Here is a 22,203-nt window from a genome sequence, read left to right on the forward strand (position 1 = left end):
ATCTTTATTTTTCAATAATTAACTGAAAACAAAACCCAATTTGACAATTGGATCTGTGTGTTTATTCCTCTTTGCTAGTGCTCAAAACTGTGGGAAACTTTTTAAGGAAATTTCAAGAGATTTTTAAATCTTCCTCCCTGCCTCCTGTATCGTTTACATTTATTACCACTGTTATCCAAAGCAGGCTGGAAATGCCACATCTTCGTGCTTTCTTCTTCATAGGTGTGTAGTAATGAGGCCACCTGCATCTGTGATTTCACGTGGGCGGGGACTGACTGCAGTATCCGAGATCCAGTTAGGAACCTTCACCCTCCCAAGGACGAAGGACCCAAGGGTTTGTGTGATTTCAGTTTCAATTCATTGCAGCCTGAATTTATTGGCATTCTTCCAATGGCACCTATATAACAACTTCATAGATTTGGAAGGTGGCAAAAGAATATCTCTTTTTGTTATGAAAAAATGTATAATTCATGTTACTGCAAAGTTAAGGGTTGTGTATGTCATGTTGAAAAAATGGGTTCAAATTGCTTCTCTTCTCAGTATAGAACTAAGATTAGGAAGAAGTAAATATACCCAAATCCTTCCTTCCAGGTTCTTTTCTCTTCTTTAAATCTCATTCTTCATCCCTGAACATAAACGTTATTTTTTTACTAGTTTGCCTGAGCTGTACCAGTTTTCTAATAGCTAAAATCTTTTTGCTGGAAGGAGGTTTAGGTAATTCCTCAATACTTGAGTCCGTCCAGAGGGAAGTCGTAGTCTTTCATTCTCCTTTTAAATGCTCTCGATTAGGAACAAATTGGAATCCTCCACAAAACTTGAGTTCTTCAAAGAAAACGTGAAAGATCTGGGCCTTTGTTTTAGCCACCCATTACAAGGAGAGAAATTAGAATCTTAGACTTGGAAGAAGCTTTCGTGGCCATCCAGAACCATCCTCTCATTTTGCAGATGAGAAAACACAGGTCCCAAGGTCAGGTGACGTACCACAGCCTTCCAGCTATGAGAGGTGGGGCTGGGTCAGCGCCCAAGTGCCTGGCCTCAGGTCATACTGTCTTCCCTCACCTCCAGCTATCCAGTAGCTTGTGCCATCATGAATATGGTAATCGTTTTCTCATTGTTTTGCCCATCCATCCCCATCCCCTCATGTGACTTTCAGTCCTAAAGATCTAGCTGAGCCTCCACATAATAGATTTACTACAGCATCTATGTCATTTTACTTGAGAAACCTACATTAGTGATTAAGTCAGTGAATTACTAGAAAAAAGGGTATGCCCTAATGGCATTGTACATCACCTTTGTGTGTGTGTGTGTGTGTGTGTGTTTGTGTGTGGTGCTGCTGATGGCATTTTGTAAATAGCTGTTATGCTTTTCTCCTATGGGTAGCAAAATACAGAGAGAGATAATATTGTTTGGATCTGCTTAGTTTGGAGGAAAGATCATTTAAATTCTCTGAACTTCAGTTTAATTCATATTGGAAAATATGAACCCAAAGCATATGAATCTTTATAATTCTCAGACCCTGAAGAGATGTGGGCTGATTCAGTGCATGTGAATTGTTCAGTTATAGTGGGTGTGTTAAAACACATTCCTTGCCCTTGCTTAATATGCCCATGCAATCAAAATTCTCTAAGAATCATAATAACACACCCTCTCAGTCTATTTCTGTTCTCCTCCTTCTATTTCTAAAAGGGAACCAACTACACTTTTACATTTAGTCATTTGTTACTTTACAACAAGAACCCAAAATTCTTAGATCCACCCTCAGAAGTTAGATTTAGAGATTTAGGTTCTAACAAGAGAAGCAGAATTTCATTCTTTCCATATTTTCTTTCCTTAGCACGTCTGTGACTCTTTTAGAGATCTAGATGCTATTTCCTCAAGTGATATTTGAGATATGATGGTCTAAAAATGCCTGACTAGATAAACAGAGCTAGATATGCTTAGACTTTGCCTATTTTCTTTGGGTAGGGTGAAGAATTATTAATTGTCTGGTTTTATTGTTCCCCATTCCTTTACCCACCCGTCCCTGGAAAACTTATTTGGAGGCAAAAGTAAAAGCTACATTCTAGAGAAGAGGGCATTCACAGCTGTCCTTTGTTTTGTTTTGTTTTCTCCCCATTTAATGCAATGCTGTTTTACACTGGCTTTTTAAAAAATTAACTTTTTTTGATCAAATATACATGTTTTTGTAAAAAATTTTTGAAAATACAGAAAAGATTAAAAAGAAAATAAAAATTACCCTTAATCCCTAAAGTTATAGGTAACAAATATAAGCATCCTGGTATCTTTTTGTTGTTGTTGTATACTTTCTTTTTTAATTCTCAATGAAAACAAAGGTATCCATTTGTTCTAAAATTAATAAAATCCTTTCAAATCCTTTATAAACTCAATTAAATTAAAATAAACCAATTAACTTAAAATAAACCGCTAATTAATATAAATGAAGATCGATTATTGTTGTGAATTATTAAATGTCTAGATAAAGTCAAGTACTTTTTGTACAACTAAATAATAGCTGTACCCGTAATGGCTATTTATATCTTTTCAGCCTCTGTAGAAAAATTTATTAATATACTAGTAAAACGGGAAACAGTAGAAATCAAACATTTTATTATTTGATTGTGGATTTTTTAAATTTTATTTTTGATATTGTAGTTCAAAAATGCTAATATAAAAATGATATATTTTAATTTTTATCCATTTAACAAATATTTGCTGACTGTCTACCATTTGAAAAACAGCACATCTTTGCCACATAGTAGGCCCTCAGTTAATATTATGCCCCTTTCTTTTGGGAATATGTAAAAAATGAAATGCTATCTGTTAGTACTGATTTTCAGTTTATCAACTGCAAGAATAATACATCATGAACTCAAGATATTGAAATAATCAGTACTTTTTTTTAATTGTAAGTTAAGCAGCTGTAAGAGGTGCCAAGGCTTTTTCCCATAACTGCATGTTGTATAATCTTTCTCAAGACTAAATTGGTTCGAGTGGCACTTGCCTTGCTGAGCACAGTATTTGAGCCCTCCCCAAGTGCTTGCCCTATATAACGTGCCACAACCATATAATCCATAAGGAAGGTTTTTATAAGATATAGTGTGAGCTTTTTTAAAATACTTGTTTTTATTTGGTTGCATTTTAATTCTTTGTTAGGGAGAAAAATTCAAAACACATTAATGAAAATATGTATGGCTTTTAAAATCATGAACATGGATATAAAAGCTAAATTGTACCCAACTGCAGCCCTCTGACTGAGATAAAATTGATGAAAATAAAAGCTAATACAGTGACTTTATTTCCAGTGATTCGAAGATATCAGAAATGAACTATATGTTTTGGGTATCTTCTTTTAACTAAAAGTTCCTGGAACAGTAAGAAATTCAGTTTCTCCACATAAGCAGGGACTAAGAACAGAAACATGAAACCATTGCCACCGAATTCATCCTGCACTTGCTAAAGTTAGCTATTATGGACCTACAGTTGAAAGCATGTTGGATTATTTGTTTTCCAACTTCTCAAGCCAAAATTATCCAAAGTCAAAAAATAAGATCTAATAGCATAAACCATATGAGCAAGGATTTTTAAAAAGGTTTTTTATTTCATATTCCTTCATTCATTTTTTTGCATTGTCATTTATTTCACTTATAAATTCTTCTGGTGTCTTTTCTCCCAACTTACTTCTGCTGAGTTTACTAAAATAAATTATTTTGGTTTGTTCTACAATGGTAATAAAATGGTTGAACTGTGTTTAAAAGACCAAGAATTGCTGTTGGGAGTTCCGTGTCAAGGACCCTCGATTTTTTGCATGGGGCTTGTTAGGGAACACAGTGGAACTTTTCTCGTTTGATGGTTTGCAATACCATTATAAGAGGAAGAGAAGAAACTGAAACATATCAAATGTTGATATAAGCAGGGATATTGTTTCCCTGGAAAGCTTTGATCAGACCCTTTCATCATAACTGTAGTTCTAATTGTAGTCATAAGCTCAGAGCTAAAAAGGGCCCTACAAAAATTCAGTTGAGTTGCCCCTCGCGCCCCATTTTACGAATGAGAGAATTAAGGGAATTATCAGAATTAATAGGTAGTTGGTGGCAGAGCCTAAAACAAAATGCAAATTATCTAAACTTAAGTCCATTGCTTTTCCTGGTTTTCCACACTGTCTCATTTGAAGCTGCATATTAAGTTATTCTGCTAGTACTTATAGCACAATGACAATTAAAAAGGGTGAAAGCACAAAAATAAGTAGAAAAGGTGAAACAATAACCAAATAATCTTTAAGCTTCTTATCTAATCCCTTTCTTGCAAAGGGAGGTATTATATTATTAGGATTTAGCATTGTGAAAACAGTAATTTCCAAGGTCTAATAGTACCTTGAGGAATATCATTGGGTGTTTACACTTACCTTTTGCATACATTTCTTTGGTTGCATTTTTTGTGAGTATGCAAAACTTTGATTTTGTAGTTAGGATAATTAGATATGAGATGTTATGATTTTCATATATGATTATGCTGATGTATAATTATGTGTTACCTAGGTGATTTTTTCAATACAGCTGGCCTCTTAAGACTTTATCAAGTAAAAGCTTTTCAATAACTTTATCTTCAGTTTAGAAAACACTATGATATTTTCATTAACAGCATAAACTGTCTGAAATAATATACTATATTAAATAATTTATTTTGCATGCTTTCAGATATTTATTCCAAATGTATCAAAAATAAGCTTTCTTTTTTTTATTTCATTGAAAAGAGAAAGGAGATCTGGTTGTGTATTTAACATATTGAAATACGGACCTAGATAAAATATTTGCTTGCTGTACCGATATTATAAAGTGTAAAATGTTTATTTACTGTTTATTTCCACTCTAATTTTTAGCTAAATAATAAATCCCACAGAAAGACTTTTGATACATAGCATGTTAATGATGGCTTTATTGCCTTCTGCCTGGAAAGTCTTAAAGGATGGAGGATTATAGATCCTGTGGTGCATTTGAATCACATGAATGAAGTAATTCACCAAATTAATTACCCTTCCTGTTTCAAAAACTTCCTAAAAAGTAAGAAAAGGAAAAGAAATGACTCAGTTTCAAAAACATACCTTCAACATGTCTAAAACCTCAACGTTTCTGTTGAAAAATTCCATATAGAAAATCTTAAGAAACATTGTAGCTTTTTTGTGATATTACATACCTATCAAATATTCTTTCAGCACATATAAACCTAGACAGTAGAGACCAAGACTGAACATAATAGTTATAAACCAACAAGAGAACAAACAAGCAAACAAAAATGAACACACATCGCAAAGTAATACACAGGTTCCACAAGCAAGTTATAATGAAAAAAAAATGTGTCAGAGAAGTAGGGAGCAAAGTTAAATTTCTAATATGAGGTAACAACTCTAAAAGTTCCATCTCCAGATTTATTGGTTTGAGAAGAAAATAGGTTTATAATCATATGCCCAGCATATTTCCTGGACCAAAAAAGATATTCAGTAGATTGATGGGATGGATGGATGGATGGATGGATGGATGGATGGCTGGATGGATGAGTGGATGGATGGATGGATGGATGGATGGATGGATGGATGGATGGATGGATGGATGGATGAGTGGATGGATGGATGGATGGATGGATGGATGGATGGATGGATGGATGGATGGATGGATGGATGAGTGGATGAGTGGATGGATGGATGGATGGATGGATGGATGGATGGATGAGTGGATGAGTGGATGAATGGATGGATGGATGGATGGATGAGTGGATGGATGGATGGATGGATGGATGGATGGATGGATGGATGGATGAGTGGATGAGTGGATAGATGGATGGATGAGTGGATGGATGGATGGATGGATGGATGGATGGATGGATGGATGGATGGATGGATGGATGGATGGATGGATGAGTGGATGGATAGATGAGTGGATGGATAGATGAGTGGATGGATAGATGAGTGGATGGATGAATAGTTATATAATAAATCAATTTGGGGTCATTCCTTGGACTATAATATTGGTCATCCCCAAAGGTCCAGGAAATGAGAAAAGAAATATTTGGTAGCAGTGAAGAGCAGCTGATACCTCAGTTTTCAAACGTGTTCTCTGTAAAAATCCACTCACCCGTGAGCCACTTAGTTAATCCATAGCAGTTTAAAGACAGCTTGAGGCACTACTACCTAAAGAGATAACCTTGTTAAGTATAATGACAAAGAATCAAATGAAGCTTTACGTGTATTTTTAGTACAACAAAACTGAAAGTGGTTGGAGAGAGGAATAATAAGAGGCAAAAGGATACTTTTTAAAAGTTCTTATAAGTTTTTTATATTGTGAAATATATATATACAAAAAAGCAATAAATTTCCAAGTACATTTTAACATGGAATTATAGAATAGATTTTAAAGTTTGGCATGAGCTATAGTTCCACGATTTTTCATTTTTTTTGTTCTAGCTTCTCCAAGACGCTGGAAACCAAAAGAAATATCAGTATAATGATTCAGCACTCATGCTCATTTGTTAAATCCCATCTTCTCTGTTATACAGGAAAGGATACTTTTGAAAGAGCTATTTTCCCACTTTATTTTTTTCTTGCTTTGTTTGTAAGAGTAATTATCAGTTAAGAGTTTGGATATGATTATTCTTGCTCAACAGAGAGTATGGTATATATCTGTTTATCTTGAATAAATATTTGAAGTAAGTGTAGAAATGTCTTGTTCCTCTGGTGGTTTTTCCAAAACCTGTATGATGAACTACCTAATCCTCTTGTTTCCACAGTGAGAAATCACATCCATAGGAAATACAAAAAACCATCTTAAATTTTTGTTTTTATTTATCATTCATGCAGTTATTATGATTTTTAAAAATCAGCAAGTATTTATTTAATACCATATTTTACTGGAGGATTTTGTTTTTCTTGTAATTTAGCATATATGATTTATGTAAGATTTGAAGAAGCTGTATTCTCTGTATTTGGTCTGGAGAACCAATGCCTAAAACTTGAGGGGAAAAAGCTAATAAAATAATGAATTCTAATTAATTTAGTATTCCTTATGTCTAAGGATTTTTTTTAAAAAGGCTTTCTATTTGGAATACCCTTCCATCCCAGGGTTTGCCTCCACAGTTTAAAAAATCTGAGCTATAACTTAGGTTATTTTGAATTATAATGCATTGTGATATTTGGAAAATATTACCATCACCTTATGTGTTGATCTGCTTCTCTTTCCCTTCAGTGCTTTCAATAGCCTTTTTCTGTTTCCTGTTGTGTCCTCCATTTTTTGGGTAGAACTCAGGTTGTGTTTAGTTAGTTATAAAACTAGAATCTGTCACTTGTATTGTTTACCCTGTGCTAAAATGAAGTAATCGTACAGTTGCTAAACAGGGTTTCTGATTCAGCACTCTGTCTTCCACTGGGAAACATTTAACTGAAAAGATCAATGAGCCCAATATTAAGCCTTAAGAAATTGTGACTTGGAGTCAAGGTTCTTTGCTCTGTTTCACTGTGTCTAATGGCACGTAACTATGGGACTGTGTTGAAGCTCATTTCTTTTCTCATTGGCGAAGTAATTTGCCGTCAGTATTTTTGATTCACATAGAAATGTGAGATAAAGCACGTGCATACATGGCTGTGCACGCACACACTCACATACATGCATGCCCTAAATAATTTGGCTTCCTGCTTCCAAACCAAACTTCACTTAGCCTGTGTAGGGAGAACCTTGGGGACCCTACACATTCCAGCCCCATTTTCCAATGTACAAAAGCTGCGAACAGAGCAGGGACTGAGTGTCTTCACTCAGCAGTAATCTACTACATGGTGGTCTAAAGGAGTTAATATAGTTTCCCCGAGACCCTAACTTTCTCTCTGTGAATAGTTCATACACCAAGGACCATAAACAACTACAACAAAATGTCCAAATACTCTGACAAAAATCCAGACATCATATTTATTAGAAATATGCTTTTTAATAGAAGCATTCCAGATAAAAACGCCTTAATTTTTAAACTCTCTGTTTTAAATGCATAAAGATTTCCACAAAACTATGAATGCTACATTCTTAATTTTACAGAGACCTCGTTTCTTATGCGTATTTTCCAGCTTGAGAATTTTATAACATGTATACTAACTGGTGGTGTATTACTTCAGTTATTAAACTACAGATTTGCTGCTGTGCAATTTAAATTGCATTTTATTTTACTTCCCGCTTGGTGGATTATTTATGTGTTTAAAAGTAGTTCTAAATGAAATAGGTGGGGGGCTATGGAGTTGGAGGTAAAGTCACATTCTTCCTCAAATGGTCTGTGTGTTTTTCGATCTTAATTTCAAATTTTATATTTAACTGACTTTCAAAGAATTTCCTTACTAGATTATTATGTATGTTCATGGGATCGGGGTGTAATTGCCTTCGTTAAAAAGTCTCCCTTTTCCCTCCGCACAGTGAACACGGCCACAAGCAGGCTAATAGGGGCTGTGGCAGGTACCATTCTGGCCCTGGGGGTGATTTTTGGAGGCACAGGGTGGGGAATAGAGTAAGCATCTTTATGAGTTTCAGAATGTTTCTGTTCGGTGCTGGCGTGTGAGGTGACCCCTCGTGCCCCCCACCCGGCCCACCCCCACTGTGTTGTGTCTCATGGTCTGTGTTTCCTGTGACAGTGCTACTGGTGGCGTGATTTGGATGTGTTTGTGTCTTGTGGTTTTCTCGTGCAGTGCAGAACCTTCTCCTGTCTGGAACAATGTGGGGCATAAACGATGCTGGGGGTGCTTCTGGTATCGTCACCGTTAAGTCAGTGGTCCAGAAGTTTTCATTGCTTCTCCGCTTGCAGAAGTAATTTTTTAATTATGGATTTCTTTTATTATTTATTGGCAAAAATCCTGCTTCTTAGAATTCCTTTAATGAATTTAATCTTCACCGGTCAAGTAGATCCACACGGGCAACTAAGAATTATTAATGATTGTCACACCTTTTAAAGATAATCTGAATGATGGCCACTAATATTTTCCTCCATTTCTTAGGAGTGATACAAGAGGCTTCAGCTTATGCATTTAAAAAAGATGTTTAGGAGGACACTGCCTCATTTTGTCCTTAAATATCAATTAATAATTCAGATTTGAAGTTTGCATAAATATTTGGGAGCTAGAAGCATTAAGAATGAAAAGATGTTTAATCCAAGCGTGTACAGCCTTAAGTGAGCAATTGGAAATTATCCGGTGGGTTTGCCAGTGTATTAACAAATAGTTTGTGCCACTTGCTCATTAGCCTGTCACAGAAATCCACTTCCGATGCCTTTATTTGCATTGCTCTGTATTTAATGCACTTCCTCAAAATGTCACTTATCCATGGGCTATTCCTCTCATGAGATTGCTGATCTGTAGACTTATAGACTAAAAAAACATCAGGACTTTCTCTGGCTCCCTGTCTTATTAGAGAGAAAGCATTTACAAATGACAAAAATACCCCTTCACCTGCTGTCTTTTCTGTTCATCGTGGTGGTAACACTTCACATTGGCCCAAGAATGAATTATTTATATCATAAGGAATCACCGATATCCTCTGTATTGATAACATCTGATACATTCCCTTCGTCACGTTGTAATACACAGACGCTGTTCTTAGGTACTGGGATTGGGACACCATTCACTGAAATAGCAGTAAGAGGTGAGCAAGTCTGCACATCACACTTTGTGTTGAAGAGTACACGAACATTCTCGCCCCCCTGGATTGAAGGACCCTTTAAACAGATTTGGATCTTCCATTGGTATGGACTGTGAAGCAAGTTAGCCCATGAGAAGTTAGAAATACTGGAAAAGATATTTTGTTTCTCCTTATTTGTTAGAAAATAAAGTATACAGTAGAAGTAAAATATTTAGAGAAAACAAGAAATTTGTCCTGTGAAGTTTCACCTTGGATCTGTTGACTGGAGTTAGATTCCTTTTGCAGAGGAAATTCTTTCTCTGTATTTATGTGAAATTCCTCCTTGCAGAAAGGTAGTTTCTAAAAATCATCCCAAATCTTTTTTTTACGTTATTTATTACCCATAATTATAGTGTCCTGAAGCATACTAATTGAAAAGATGACTTTTAATAATCACCCTTTGAGTCTTAGAGATTGGAAAAAAGTCCTCTTGTTTTGTTAAACATAGTCCTTGTTACTAGCATTCATTTCCATTCCTCCTTTCCAGTGTTGTTGGTTTGTGGCTATTTCTGCTTGTGCCAGATAAGTCCAAACAAACACATATATGTTTTTCTCCTAAAAATAAATTTTTAAAATTGTTCTTGGTTTATGCATTGTTTGTACCTATAAACAATAAATAAAATAAAATAAATGGTTTTATTTCCCTTCAAATTCTAAATTGTGCCATAATTGCTGAAAAAGTAGTTTTTAAAAAATAATAACAGCACAATAAAATATAGATTGTTTAAAAATTTCCTAATTTAAATGATAGTATAATGTTCATTTAATTACCAAGGATTCCACAGACATATATATATATATCTGCTTTTAGTCTGCTCTTTAGAATCATAAATCAAAAATCCTCTCTCATGAATTATGTATTTATTCTAATCCTAACCCATGCTTTTGAAGTAGTAATGTATAAATATTGTCTAGAGTACAGAGTATTTTCATGATGACATAAAAATTTTCTTATTTGTTTCAAAATTGGATTCCCTATTAAAATGTGGGGAGGAAATACATGTAAATGGGATAATTTCTCATAAAAGGAGAGGTTAGCAAACTTTTTTGTAAAGGGCCAGATAGTAAGTATTTTCAGCTTTGCAGGCCACACCCATGGTTTCTGTCACTACCTCTCAACTCCCCTGTCCTAGTGTAAAAGCAGACATAGACGATAGGTAAATGACGGAGCAGGCTGTATTCCAGTAATTTTATTTGCAAAAACAGGCAGCAGACCAGATTTGGTCTGTGAGTAGTTTGCTGGCCCCTTATTTAGAGTATAGGTTTCAGAGTCACACAAATCTTGCCTCTGTCACTTATTAACCTATAGAAGCCTCTGTTTTCTCAACAGGCTAGTCATAGTTCTATGGTTTTAACTTCCTGTGGTTTTGGTGGCAATCCAATAAGACAATATATGTCAGGTGCGTAGAACCTGTCCTGGTATATAGTAAGTGCTCAATGTATACTAGCTAAACTGGTTTTATTGCTCACCACTCATACCCACCTGCATGAGGTGGTCTTTGAGCCAAAGGCAGAAAGCACACAGTTTTGCTGCTGCCAAAAGTGGCATCCATTTATGTACACAGCTGAAGGCTGATGTGAGCAGAAAAGAGAATTCTCTACGTGGAAATTACTAGATACTCAAGAGGATTTTCGAGGAACTAGCAAAATTGGCCTTGTGGCTTCTGGAGCAGGGATGCGTAGTTAGGACCGAAAGTGTTTGCTCTCAGGGAGCACTCTGTCTGCAAATTAGCATCCCGAGGGAAGGTCATGCTTTGAATAACTCTCATACTGAATTTAACTTTGTTTGCTGAGCGTGTTCCATGTGCGTGGTGAGGACTTACTTCAACATTATCATCATACTTAAACAACTGATAGAATCTTCGCCTTGTGTTTCTTTTCTTGGTGTCCCTCCTGCACCATTCTTTACTTCTATTTCTAAAATGCAAATTCCTTGAAGTAATAAATGGGAACTAAGAGAAAAACTTTTTCCCCATCTCCCCCAAATTACCTGAATTCTTCCTTTATATCTTGCCTTTGGTGTCCCCTTTTGGTTTTCAATACTGTAAAAAGTGTGAAGAAATATGCCTTTTTCTCAAAAGGACGCAGCTTCAGAGTCAGATCTTTATTAATAACTTCCTTCTGACCTCTAAATTTTAACTGTCTCCATGGGAAGATAGAAAGAGAATAAAAGGACGTGGGGGTGGGGGTGGGGGCGGGTGGAAGTGGGATGGGGATAACCTAACAGATTCAGGCAACTTTATGTGCTCCTTCAAAGAGCACTTTGGTAGAACATTTTCCCTTCTTTTCACACCCTCATCCGTCTGTCAGATTAAGCTAGTTCTAAAGCAGCTGTGTTGTTTTTACACTCTTTTACCTGTTTGATTCATGATATTGGGAAAGGGGAGAAGAAAGATGTGCAACAAGAGCAATTTGGGCATATTTGCCTCAAATTCCACAAAAGGTGAATTTAAAGGAACTGAGTTGCCATTGGTTCGGAAACTGTAGATGAAAAAGAATACAAATCCAAGTAATAGCTATCTGTACCATCCAAAATGTAGTTATGCTAAGTAAATGAAGGCAATTTAAATGTTCAGCGATATTTCACACAGGGTATTTACTTCCTGAGAACGCTTAACTGCCTTCCCCTTACGGTAATGAAAGTGGCTTGTTCATATGACTTTCTTCCCATGATCCTTTGTCGCAGGTCCTAGTGCCACCAATCTCATAATAGGCTCCATCGCTGGTGCCATCCTGGTAGCAGCTATTGTCCTTGGGGGCACAGGATGGGGATTTAAGTAAGCAACGCCGCATGTCTTTTTCTCAGTGGCTCTGGCACTTCTCTTTTCTGCTTACATAACCAAGTTTTGAGTTCCTGCTACAAGATTTCAAGTTTTAAAAGTATATCTTCTAAAAATAAATATTTTTGTTCAGAAATGGGTTAGAAAGAAGAAACACGAAACTTCAAATGTCATCTTCAGGCAAGTGGGAACACATGAACTGAAATGCAGAAGGAATTCACGTGCCCTAGTTTAAGGAAAACAGAATGGAAGTTTTTCCGAAGAAGACATTCTTCAGGAGCAAACATTCTGAGACATTCATTTATAAACCAATAATCAAGGAAACACTGTAGTTGGAAATAAGTGAATATAAACTGCATATATCTGTTTGGATATATAAATATATGTAAGTTGGATATATAAATGTATGTGAGCTGGATATATAAAGTGGCTTATAGTCCATTGATAGTCTATATTTTTGAAATTTTCACAGCCTAAAGACCATTTGGTCATTATTTTTCAGGTATAACATATTATATGTAGCTTTGTGATTTGAATGCCCTTGTCATTTTATAACAGATTTTTTAAAATGTTTTTTCCATTAACTTCCTAACTGAGATGATACTTGAAGTCCATAGCTTTGTGACAATTAATATTTTCTAATTAACTGCTGAGACTGATATGACTGATAGGCCTGCAATTTCACAGTGACCTTTTAGTTTGGAGTGTACATTGATCACTGAACCAAGTTCATATAAATAGACAAGTCAGATAATCACCAATAGCCCTTAATTATAATTAAAAATTTTAAACTTGATTTATCCAGTTTGGATCTTTGTATACCTCAGATTCATTGGATAATTGCTTTTCTACATATTTTCATTCTGTGGCAACTTTATCTTCTGTGCCATATATTCCCTTTAATGAATTGCATGTCAACCAGATTAATATAAATACATTTAAATGGGAAATATGACTGTTACCCAAATTCAATACCCACTTTGCCTCAATTCAGTACCCACCTTGTCTCGGTCTGGTTACTCAATAAAAGAAGCTTTTGACTTGAAATATCTGAATAATTATCTTAATTATGAACTTTATTCATTTTATATTTGGAATACTGAACTTCATATATTTAAACAAACCTGAATGTTATTATCAGACACTATTATGAAAGAAAAACAAAAGACAGTTTAAAAAATGCAATATTTTCTGCTATTTTATCATATTAAGATTTAATGTTTAAGCCTACAGTGTTTGAGTGGCTTCAACTTGGAAAGTTGTTATCAAATGATACTTCTAATCTACAGAGGTATTTACAAGCTTGAACTTGTTAAATAAACAGCAGTTTTGGCATCAATGTGTTTAAAAAAGCATACACAAAATGTGCAATTCACATCTGAATTCCTTGTCATTGCCAAAACATCACCTGGATTATGCATCACTCAAGAGACACCTAATAAGAGTATATTTTTTATTGAACTGGCCTAATTAAAGCAAAAACCTCTCTCAATGCTCCGCTACTATTAAAAGGTTGTTGAACATTATACTAGTTGCATACTCTGTAATTATATTGTCATAATGCTCCCTTGCCTTTTTTCACACATATGCCTCAAGAAAAAGAAACCCAGCTCATTTCCAGGCTTTTATCTCCTTGACATTGGGAAACCTCACTTTTAGAGGCCTAGAGAACAGTTTACTATGCATCTTTATCACCCAGCCATGTGATGCCAAATTTGCCATTTTGAAGTTTGGAGATAAAACACTATTCTGTAGCAGGACCTCAAAACAGTGGCCTGGCCTAGCTCACAGCTTGAATTGCATGTTTCTTTGGGGAAAAATGGAAAAGGCTTTATCACTGTGTATATAAGTGGATTAGGCCTTGTACAAATTGTTTGTATCTGAGAGATACGCCTGATCATCAGAATAGAAAAATAATAAAAATCAAAGGAGGTGGGGAGGAATTGACACTTTGTGAGGTGAGAAGCAGTCTTTGTTGACTGCTTTGTGTGGATTGCTATGTAGGCATCCATACTGGCAAGCTACTTCACTGCCCCTTCCCATGCCTGTGACCCTAATAATCACTTTAACTGAATTCATTATAGCAAGGCACACAGTAGTGTGAAGCAAATACTTTCATGCCTCAATGCAAAGAAAAACAAATACTAAAATACAGTTTGAACATTAAACTGCAGGAGTTTAAATTTGGAGAAGCAGCTACTCTTGTGTTAACTATTGCTTCATGGGGATCTTAAATTCCTTTAGATTTAAATATTTGTTACGTCGTTTGTATTAAACTTTAAATGACTGCTGCCTCTCAGTAAAAGAGTTTGGGTGTTGAAGAATAGTGTTTAGGTTTTCCCACTACTGTGGCAATTTTGGAGATTAGTAGTCTGTTATCATTAGAGATGTTTGGAAACATACTTTCTTGCTAGTTGAACTGAAAACCACTGAGTTTTTGCATCATTTTTAAAGGAACCTTTAGAACCAAAAGTTGAAAATAGTTTATATGAAAGTTTGCTCTAAACACTGCTACAGGGAATTAATTCTTCCTAAATGCTCTTCTTATATTACTAGAAGAGTAATTATCATAGTAACCTGAAGGATTTGAAGGCATATAAACTTATAAATTAAAGGAAAATATGTTAAATGTTCAGGAAAAGGATTGCTGTTTTGTAATATCACATTTTTAGAAGATATAAAGCAGAGTCATTTATAGAGAAAGTATTATAGCAAATGTGACCTGTTCGAGTGAGAAACACAGCTATACCCTAACTGCTGGTATTGTCTGCCATTTTTTATGGTTTTTTAAACCATGTTTTCTCCCAAATAGGTGGTAAAAAGCATGAGCCTTTGTGAGTGAGCACATGTGTGTACATGTGTGTTTGTTTTTTAGTGTAAAGTGGAAACGACAACCAAAATAAAAATTACAAAAGGATTGTGGTCTGAAAATATTATAAATTTAGATGGCTTTTTTTTATACCAGAAGAGTAGACTCTGAAAGCTTTAGCTAACGCAACAAAGACTTTCACACACTGGGTTGTGGAATTCCTGAAAAGGGAAAATAAAAAACCTTAATTTATTGAGTTATTTTCTCTGACTTATTTTGGCATAGTAGGCAATGTGGTGGGTATACCTTAGTCGCTTTGGCTAACCCCATACTCCCAAAGTTTGAGGATACCAAGGGACGATTAGTCTGTGGATTCCCAGGTCTTGGGCTTTTTCTCTGAACGATCCTTTGAAAAGGGAACAAAGGCTTTTGGCACACACTTTGTTGATGCTTCCTCATATATGCATTCATTTCCTCCATTCTCCTTTTCCCCTCAATCAGCTACACACGCAGGATAAAGCTATGTGAACTGTGGTGCAGAAGATTCCAAACCTCTATCCTGATTGACTATGGAGATACATGGCCAACCAATTTGAACAATAATGCTGCTTAATTAGACTACTAGTGCTGTTGTTTTTACTGGATGTTGGAAAAAATTAGATAGATAAAAGATCATTTTAGTAGCATCTTCCCTAAAACTTAGGAAAGGTGCAAAGTTTAACAGACTTGCTCATAGGCAATGGTGGCAGGAAAGAGAAATTCTAGTTTATAGTAGAAAACTTGTAAGTAAGAGTGACTTAGTTTGTTGACAAATAATATCACAAAGATTCTAGGATAGATACTGAGCTCTTCCAACCATAGTATCATATCTCAGTCCTAGAAAACCTGGCAAAGCTGCTCATGATATTAAAAACGGTAAATTTAATTAAGTCTGTATAATTGTTATATGTGGTTTCCTCTCTCTGAGAAGTCACTTAGATCACAAGTTCATACAGAGTCTGACTTTGTCTCTAAGAGATTTGGTCTGTGTTCCATTTCATCAGACATGCTAAAGACTGTTTATGGACATGCTAAAGATTGTTTATACCACTCACATAAAATTAAATTTAAGGGACTATATCTGGATTACCACAAGGAAAGTTAACCGAATTGTTTGAATGTCAAGTTGGATGGAATTTAAAAGAACCTTAATATTGCTAATTCTATTTTCTCCAAAGATGAAATATATTTTTCCATTTTTTGCTTTTGTTTTTTACAGAAGTAGGAAGTGGAGTCACTTTTAGCTAGCCTTTCCATGTGGTGGGTAACCAGACTGCTGCATATCTGAATTCCATAACCGTATCCTAGTGTGAGAGCTAAATAACAAGCCCACTTTGATGCCTCGGTCAGACCTTAGCATGTGGGTGTCATCGAGGCTGGCCTGGAGGACCCGATACAGCTCTCTGAATCAGCCCCCAGTGGAAGCAAACCCAGTCTAAGGCGGCCTAGGAGGGGTTGGTTGAGGGGCTCTGTGTTTGCCCATTTACTGTTTCTCTCGATGGAGTGTGGCTGCTCAATGTGAAAAGATTAGAAGTTAACAGCAGTGGAGAAGTATGTACCCTGAAATAAACACCTACAGGCTTTACAGCTTTGAGATGGCTATTGCTACCTGAAGGGTTCTGTTTTAATTTTTCATAGAAGTATGTATGTATAATCTATATTGTAGACTAAGTATAAATTTTTCAGAAATAGTAAAAATTGATGAAAAATGTGTCAACGCAAGGTTCATGATTATGTTTGTATTTTCTGATGATCTAGAACTATTTTACAGATTGTGATGGGAACATTTAATGACTTTAGAACCCTAGTGAGCAGAGGGTATTCAGAGGAAACAGTCATGGAAGGAAGGTGGCAAATGCCCTCCCATGATAGTTGTACTTTCACATTGAAATTGAGCAAAAAAAATTTTTTCATAGGGAAAATGCAGGTCAGGCTGTTCTCCATATGCAGTGGTCCACAGGAGTTTTTACAGTTGATGCTTGAGAAGCCCTTGCAGTCAGCACTGCCAAAGGAGTCCCCTTCTCTTTCCTCACCACTGGACCCTGCTCTTCTCCGCAGCATGCATTCTCCCTGCTGGGCCATCGGTGGAGGACGTTCCTGCTGTCCCCCATTTCCCATGGAAATAGATAGTTCTACAGGTGGCTCGGCTTTATGAACTGACCTGTCATGTTGCTGAACTTTGTTTCAATAAAGAGTGCAATCTGTGCTTCAGAAACCAGCTTTTAAAAGGAGCACACATATTTGGAAACCGAAGGTTGCTTGTATGCCAGCCTGGAATGGAATTTGATGGCCCCATAAACAAGATTGCCATTATTTCCTTAGGAAATGGCTATTTATCTGACAGTTTCAAAATTTGAATGAGAGTTTAGATGGGGAGAAGATAGTCATTTACATGCACAATGCCAGCTTTCCTCAATTTTACCATTAATTGAAGAGACATTAGTTTAACATTCCTCTTAAGTTCCAGCAATATATAGCTAAAAAAAGGTTGAGGCCCTAGTCTTTCACAAGGTCAGGCTGTCCCTGTTTTTTCCCCCCTGACTCACAAGGGAGAATGTGATTCCTAATACATCTGCCCTCAAGGGGCAGGAGCATGGGTAGCAGAGGCAGACCCTTGCTCCATGGCAAACTAACTCAATGAGAGATACATTATAGGGACTTCCCTTTTGGTCTTGCCTGTGTTTCCTGGATAGCATCAGCAATGCCTGCTTTTAAGAATACGGATTCAAAGAGAGCTGAGTGAGAAAGGCAAAGCAAAAGACAGCGCTGTTGCAAGTAGTGTTTGCAGTACTGGATTACCTGCTAAGCCAAAGAACCATTGTATTGCCTGCTGGGCCAAGGCTTAGGCCATTAATGAAAATGTTTTAACAAGAACTTGAAAAAGAAAAGAGAGGTTTCTTGAAAGATTTTCATATTTGGTATTTCAAAAGAAAAGCATCAACATGGTCAATTTGGAAAAATATGAACTTTGCAGAATGCCTATCTGTGTATTTTATGCTTTGGTATTATTTTTATTTTGGATTATCTAAGAGGAAAGAGGAATACTTTGAAATCTTTTTGGTACTTAGGGGCTTTGAGGGTGTCAAACTGGTCCTGAGCGAGTGGGCAGGGGAATGAGGGATCTTGGGGACTCCCCAGTCTCCGGTTTTGCATGAAGCCTCAGTGGCAGCAGCGTTGCACACGCCAGTCTGCAGACTAAATGCATGAGCCCCTTGCTTGATGCCCCACATGAAACCAGACCATGGGGAGGTTGCAACCAACTTTTGTTGTTGCCTTATAGTGTCTCGCTGGTTCTTTCTTTCTCTTTTCAAACATAGGAACCACTTTTTAGGAGACTGGACACTGTGAGCAAGGCATTTTAACTTGCTTATTTTCAATTAAGCTGTACTGCTGCATTTGCTTAACTAACCCAAGCTTGTGTCCATTCTCCTTTGAGGGTACCGTCTTACTGTGCACTCTGGTCTTCAGCTTTATAGATATGAAAAAAGTGCTTTGTTCCATAGTGGAGTAAAAGCTCACACATCCAAGGCAGCAAGATAATTGAGTAGAACAAGGCTTATTTGCCACCTTCTTCAGGATCAGTCAACTGATACAGAACTCTTATGTCCTAGAAGGAGGTGGCTATGAGACCTCAGAGTTTGTCTTAGTTCTCTTAATAGCCCCCTAAGTGGATGAGTTCTCTCTAATTTAATTTCCATCTAGCTAATTAACAAGGTTATTCGCTTCTGAAACAAAGAGATAAACTGAGATATTGAGGCTTTCTGTGATTTAAAATGAAAACATAGAGATTCTTTTGGCCTTCACAATTGGACATTCTCTAGTGGCTTTGTTACAAAGATAGTAAAAAAATGTAAGCTATTCCGTTTAACTTCAAGTTATTTTGGAATCTGCCTCTGTGTGAATTGATTACTTTTACTCTGGAACTAGCATTATTGCATTATCAACCCCCTTCTCCCATCATGATCTGATTAATATTGTGGATTTTTTCCCCCTCTGCTTGCATCTTCTTTTGACGCGCTCTGGAAGAAATGTCAAGAAGAGGAGGTTCGATCCTACTCAGCAAGGCCCCATCTGAATGAGCTGCACTGGATGAACTTGGCCTTGACTGTTGCATTCTGGGTTTGACATAGTGCATCAGCCTTGTTGGAACTCTTAAGTCTGTAAACAAGAATATTGGATGGGTGTGACTGTAGAACTAAAGTTGGGGTGACAGAGATGGGGTAAGAGAAAACTGACCTTTTTGAAGATAATTTCAAAGAACCCCACCCATCACGTGTCTTTAAAAGGGGGCAAAAGACCATGTTATAAAAACAATTGTTTCAGAACCTTTTTTTTCCTAATTAAAGGAAGAAGGAACAAAAAAATTAAGTGCAATAAAAGAACCATTAAAAAATAGCAAATGATATTTTTCCCTCAGCCTGCTGGCACTTAATATCTTCTAAATGATTTGGCATGATTTTTTTTTCCTACCAATGACAAACTCCAGTGGCATGAAGACCTAATTTTTGAAAGGGTGAAACCTGCATGGCATATATTCAACAACAAGCTAGCAAGCCAATCCTCAGCAAAACCTGCAACTGAATCGCTAAGATGAAGATGACAGATGAACACGCAGAAGCTGGTCTGGGCCTCTTCATGTAAACTCCCTCCCCCTCCACCCCAGAAAGCTATGGCAGAACTCCACGGGGCCCTGCTCTTGTTGATTCACTTTCCCCATTGTTTTTTCCCCCTGGACTGAGCATCCTTTGGAAATGGGAGCTGGAATTTGAACAGTGATGCTACTGTATAGTTCTTTTATAAATGTAAATATGGAAATAAGAGATTTTGACACATCATTTTCACTTGTCCGTATTGAAATATTTTTCTTGTAAAACATTCTCTGTTAGTTTGAGTTTATCCTTTGCTCCTCTTTTCTGTTTCTTTTCTCTCACTTCCTCCCTCTGTTCCTCTTCCCTTCTGTCCCTTCCCTTCCCTCTCCTGCCTCTCTATCCTTCTCTCTTAATTGTCCAGTGATTGTTGGACTTGCTTAAAAAGATAGATATAGCCACAGAGACAGGGAGTTTGGGCATGAAACAGGTGCAATTTAAAGTCAGTATGCTTGAAAACAAAAACAAACAAAAGAAGGGGGGACACAAACAAACAAAATACCCATATTAAAAACACGACAATTATGTAAATGCAAATATGTGTACTGACAAATCTCTAAAATTTTTTGATGTCATTATAAACACATGTATATAATGTAAGAAAGTAGATACCCTCTCAAATTAATCACAGAAGTGCCAAGCTCATTATTTTCGGTTTTGGTTTTGACAATTTTCTTTCCCTGTCTTTAATGTGAAAGGAGAATAAACTTAAAGCCTTAAATAAAAATAATAATAATAATTTTTAAATGTTGAAAGCTTGGAAAAAAGTTGAGCTTTCCATTTTATCCGTATCTGTTGTCAGTCTTTCATTCATGCTGCATCTTCCTGCCTCAACATATATATGGTAGAACTCCAATGTAAACCTGCCAATGAGGGAGAAGCGGAAATGATTTTCCTGTCGACATCATTACAACATACTTTAATTCTGTGTGTTGTGTTTTCAAGAAAAAGTTGGACCCACAGTGTTTGCTGATCCATGGAATGTTGTGCTGAATTATGATAGGATGCAAGTTCACATTCTTTTCCTTCCAGACAGATTGGCAGACGTAATCTGAGTTCCCAAGTCGCTCTGAGTTTCCTTCACTTTCACTGATTTCTTCTTCCATTTATGGTCAAGATAGCTTCCATGCAAGTGAGTAAGTTAATAAAGAAATTTGGTCCCAGCTTTGTTTTAGAATAGAAGACTTGTACATGATCACTGCAGTGACTATCCATCTAGCGATGAGCTTTACCAAAGGCTCCCAAGGACCCATCCTCCTTTCAGAACAGGGCATGTGTTTGTACTATTCGCTTCCTTATGACTCTGAAGCAGCTGCTAACTTTAGCTCAAAGTCTCTTTTGAGCAGGAGTCATGACTCCAGTGTCACAACTTTAACTTTGGGAAAGATTATCTCCTAAAAATAAACTACTTAAACAATGGGTTTTTTCTCCCAAGTTATCTTTAATTTGGAACTATCACACTCATAAAGCAGAAACCTTAATTTCTCTACATTACAATAGGTCATGCCTAACATCCTAATCTTACTATTGTTTTCTGAGTAATAGGTGCTACACAAGTATGCAGTCTTTCTCTAGAACTAGCTATGTTTATACTGTAATTACAGGGCTATCTACAGGGTTACCAGCCTTACCCCTGGCTACATAAGATACAGGTTTTATCCCTCTGCATAGTGGCTATGGCTCTTTCAACTTGGAGGAAACTCAGATTACTTAGCATCTCTTCCTTTTGCTATTGCTTAGTGTCTCCCTGTTGCTGGGTCCTATACACTAGTAGATACTAAGCTGCTCCGTACACCAGACTAATTTCATCACTCTTCCAGAGAAACAGGGAAAAAAAAAACGTGATGGTTACAAAAGTCAAATCTCTATTGCTAGCTTTTGAGCATTCACACACAACATTGTAAATGTGCGATGTTATGTTCTAAATCAGACCACAGTGGTCCCCAAATGTTATGTACATATGGCAAATGTCAATGTAACTTTTTGTTACACTGGCAGTTTCATAGGTAACCAAACCTATGCTCCAATGTTAAATTATTTGTGTGTATATGTAAAGTACACAAGCTTTAAGCTATATATGTATGAATATGAAAGATAATGCCATCAAACAAATCACAAAGGATGGATTATAATTATTTTGGGTAGCGTTAAGTTATGTAGTTTCCAATTCTTTGCTGTATTTTTTCTTGCACATGCCATTCATTTGCTGATTTCTTGTGAGTGAATACTCCTTTTTA

General features: G+C 36.4%; 1 protein-coding gene across 5 annotated transcripts in view; it reads left to right on the forward strand.

Annotated features, from left to right (window-relative positions):
• Window positions 1-20,966, forward strand: part of ADAM23 (ADAM metallopeptidase domain 23) — a 145,703-nt gene extending 124,737 nt beyond the window's left edge. For 4 of the 5 annotated variants that reach the window (XM_077154849.1, XM_077154852.1, XM_077154851.1 and 1 more), the window contains 3 exons: window positions 223-334; window positions 12,379-12,469; window positions 19,347-20,966. In XM_077154849.1, the coding sequence (XP_077010964.1) occupies window positions 223-334; window positions 12,379-12,469; window positions 19,347-19,395 (252 nt within the window). In that variant the 3' untranslated portion in view covers window positions 19,396-20,966. The remainder of the gene's footprint in view (window positions 1-222; window positions 335-12,378; window positions 12,470-19,346) is intronic. The other variant, XM_077154850.1, reaches the window with a different exon arrangement.
• Window positions 20,967-22,203: the final 1,237 nt, after the last annotated feature.

This window comes from Tamandua tetradactyla, chromosome 3 (assembly GCF_023851605.1).
Source record: "Tamandua tetradactyla isolate mTamTet1 chromosome 3, mTamTet1.pri, whole genome shotgun sequence".
NCBI lineage: Eukaryota > Metazoa > Chordata > Mammalia > Pilosa > Myrmecophagidae > Tamandua > Tamandua tetradactyla.